This window comes from Tachysurus vachellii, chromosome 20 (genome assembly GCF_030014155.1).
Source record: "Tachysurus vachellii isolate PV-2020 chromosome 20, HZAU_Pvac_v1, whole genome shotgun sequence".
In the NCBI taxonomy this organism is placed as follows: domain Eukaryota; kingdom Metazoa; phylum Chordata; class Actinopteri; order Siluriformes; family Bagridae; genus Tachysurus; species Tachysurus vachellii.
In genome coordinates, this window is record NC_083479.1 from 21,373,306 (window position 1) to 21,375,977 (window position 2,672).

The 2,672-nt window shown below is 43.9% G+C and overlaps 1 protein-coding gene across 1 annotated transcript in view; it reads right to left on the bottom strand.

The window, feature by feature from the left end:
* Positions 1-1,374: 1,374 nt before the first annotated feature.
* exd3 (exonuclease 3'-5' domain containing 3) overlaps positions 1,375-2,672 on the bottom strand; it is a 57,881-nt gene continuing 56,583 nt past the window's right edge. Inside the window, exon 20 of the mRNA XM_060896188.1 lies at positions 1,375-2,358. Coding sequence (XP_060752171.1) covers positions 2,012-2,358 — 347 coding nt within the window. The 3' untranslated portion in view covers positions 1,375-2,011. The remainder of the gene's footprint in view (positions 2,359-2,672) is intronic.

Sequence of the window (2,672 nt, forward strand, 5' to 3'; positions counted from 1 at the left end):
TTATTGATTATTTATTGATTTTTGAGAGCTGAACATACAGAGGTCATAGTCAGTAAGTAAATCTGAGTTTACTTTAATAATGTAATTACGACGTGCATTTAGCAGGTTAGAGTTTAGCAGGTCATGTGACATAAAACGATTCTCTATCTGCTTCACATTATATTGAAGGTTTGTACGTTTCTAATCGTGGAAATTTACACGCTTCATTTTTCCCAACACCTTCAAAATGTTTTCTTTTTTTCCTCCTAAATAAAGGAAAGTAAAGTTTATGCGATTAGCTGATAAGATGTTCTGGACCAGTGATATCTGCACATTGAGCTCAAAATCATTTTGTGTAAACAGAAGCTGTGCTGAAATGATTTTTGTCTGTGGGAAGAAAACTTCAGGTAAATAATGAAATAAAGAGACGGACGAAGATAGAGTCGTGTTCCTGCTGAGCGAAGCAGACACACAGACCTGTAAAAAAAAAAAAAAGGTCTGTAATTCACAATTACACAACTCACTCACTAACATGAGAGGGACTGTGTGTGTGTGTGTGTGTGTGTGTGTGTGTGTGTGTGTGTAAAGTTATATCTATGATTATGCCACAGTTTGCAAACCACATTGTGTTACTTTCTAACAGATGCTTGAAGCCAAAAGTTGGTCACAGAAACCGTTCACACGGCCGATTTCTTCTCTTTTTTATGTGTTGCTCAACTTTCTCATAGAGCTACAAATCTGACAGATTTCGTTTAACTGTATATGAGCTTTATTTCCTTTTAACAGAACACAGGAAACAAAGAAACAAACAAAACAAACAAAACTACGGTGAAATTAAAACACTGCTAAAAGAATGGAGTAAAATAAGGAGATGTGAGTGACGACCTGGTGTAGAAGCACAGAACAGTGAACACACTTACTCTTCATCTCCAGGATGGAGTGTAATAATGAACACCAGCTCTCTGTCTCACACACTGTCTCACACACTGTCAGTCACACTGTCAGTCACACTGTCTCACACACTGTCAGTCACACTGTCTCACACACTGTCAGTCACACTGTCTCACACACTGTCAGTCACACTGTCAGTCACACTGTCTCACACACTGTCAGTCACACTGTCAGTCACACTGTCAGTCACACTGTCTCACACACTGTCAGTCACACTGTCTCACACACTGTCAGTCACACTGTCAGTCACACTGTCTCACACACTGTCAGTCACACTGTCAGTCACACTGTCTCACACACTGTCAGTCACACTGTCAGTCACACTGTCAGTCACACTGTCAGTCACACTGTCAGTCACACTGTCTCACACACTGTCAGTCACACTGTCAGTCACACTGTCTCACACACTGTCAGTCACACTGTCAGTCACACTGTCTCACACACTGTCAGTCACACTGTCAGTCACACTGTCTCACACACTGTCAGTCACACTGTCAGTCACACTGTCTCACACACTGTCTCACACACTGTCTCACACACTGTCAGTCACACTGTCAGTCACACTGTCAGTCACACTGTCTCACACACTGTCAGTCACACTGTCAGTCACACTGTCTCACACACTGTCAGTCACACTGTCAGTCACACTGTCTCACACACTGTCAGTCACACTGTCAGTCACACTGTCAGTCACACTGTCACACTGTCTCACACACTGTCAGTCACACTGTCAGTCACACTGTCTCACACACTGTCTCACACACTGTCAGTCACACTGTCTCACACACTGTCAGTCACACTGTCAGTCACACCTTCATAAAGTCTCAGACTGCTCCAACTCTGCTAAGTGATACTGAACAGCTACGCTATTTTTCATTTAAACCAAACACACCAGAGTGTTTTTTTCATTTCTCTCCTCTGTCGCTGTAGATATGCATCATAACCGTAAGTATTTGCACCTTCACGTCTGTATATTTCACTTTATAGTGTTTTAAAGCCCAGAAATGGTCCTTTGTGCATCCCAGGACTCAGACACAAATTCCTGATTTTTTTCCAGCCCTTTAACCTCAGAACGCTCGTCTCAGGGCTTCCTGGGGGTCACGTCGTCATCTGAAAGGTTTAGGATGTCCTGAAACTGAGCGAGCACCCGATCAAAGTGGGTTCCCTCCCAGAACACTTTCCCACAGCGGGTACAGATGAAGTACTCTGGGATGCGAGGGAGCAAACCGGGCGGAACCGTCTCCAGCTGCACCTCGGCTCCGCCCCCTAACCTGAAGGAGCGAGGGTCGAGGGCCGTGCGTGGGGCCCAGCGGCAGTTAGGAGCAAACGCCGGCCCGTCCGAGGGCCTACACCTGTTCGGGTCCACCTGAGGGTCAATCTGAGCCCCCGAGCGGACGTCCGGTCTCAGCTCCGGCTCCGGGATCAGGCCTGAGGGGGAAAATCACACTTTTTCTTTCTACAGCTTCCACATTTCCTTCTGACAAAAACAATATTTCTTTCTTTCTTTCATCCATCCATCCATTCTTTTATCTTTCTTTCTTTCTTTCTCCAATTTCCACCATTAAAGAATTGTTCTTTCTGATAAATATTCTTTGCTTTTCAGAAAGATTCCTTGCTACTTTCTTTCCTTCTTTCGGCCAATCACAGCGTGTTTCCTTCCTTCCTTTCTTTCCTACTTTCTTTTTCTTTTCTTCCTTCCCTTTTCATTCTAAAGCAATATTTATTTCTAATGATAATAGAAT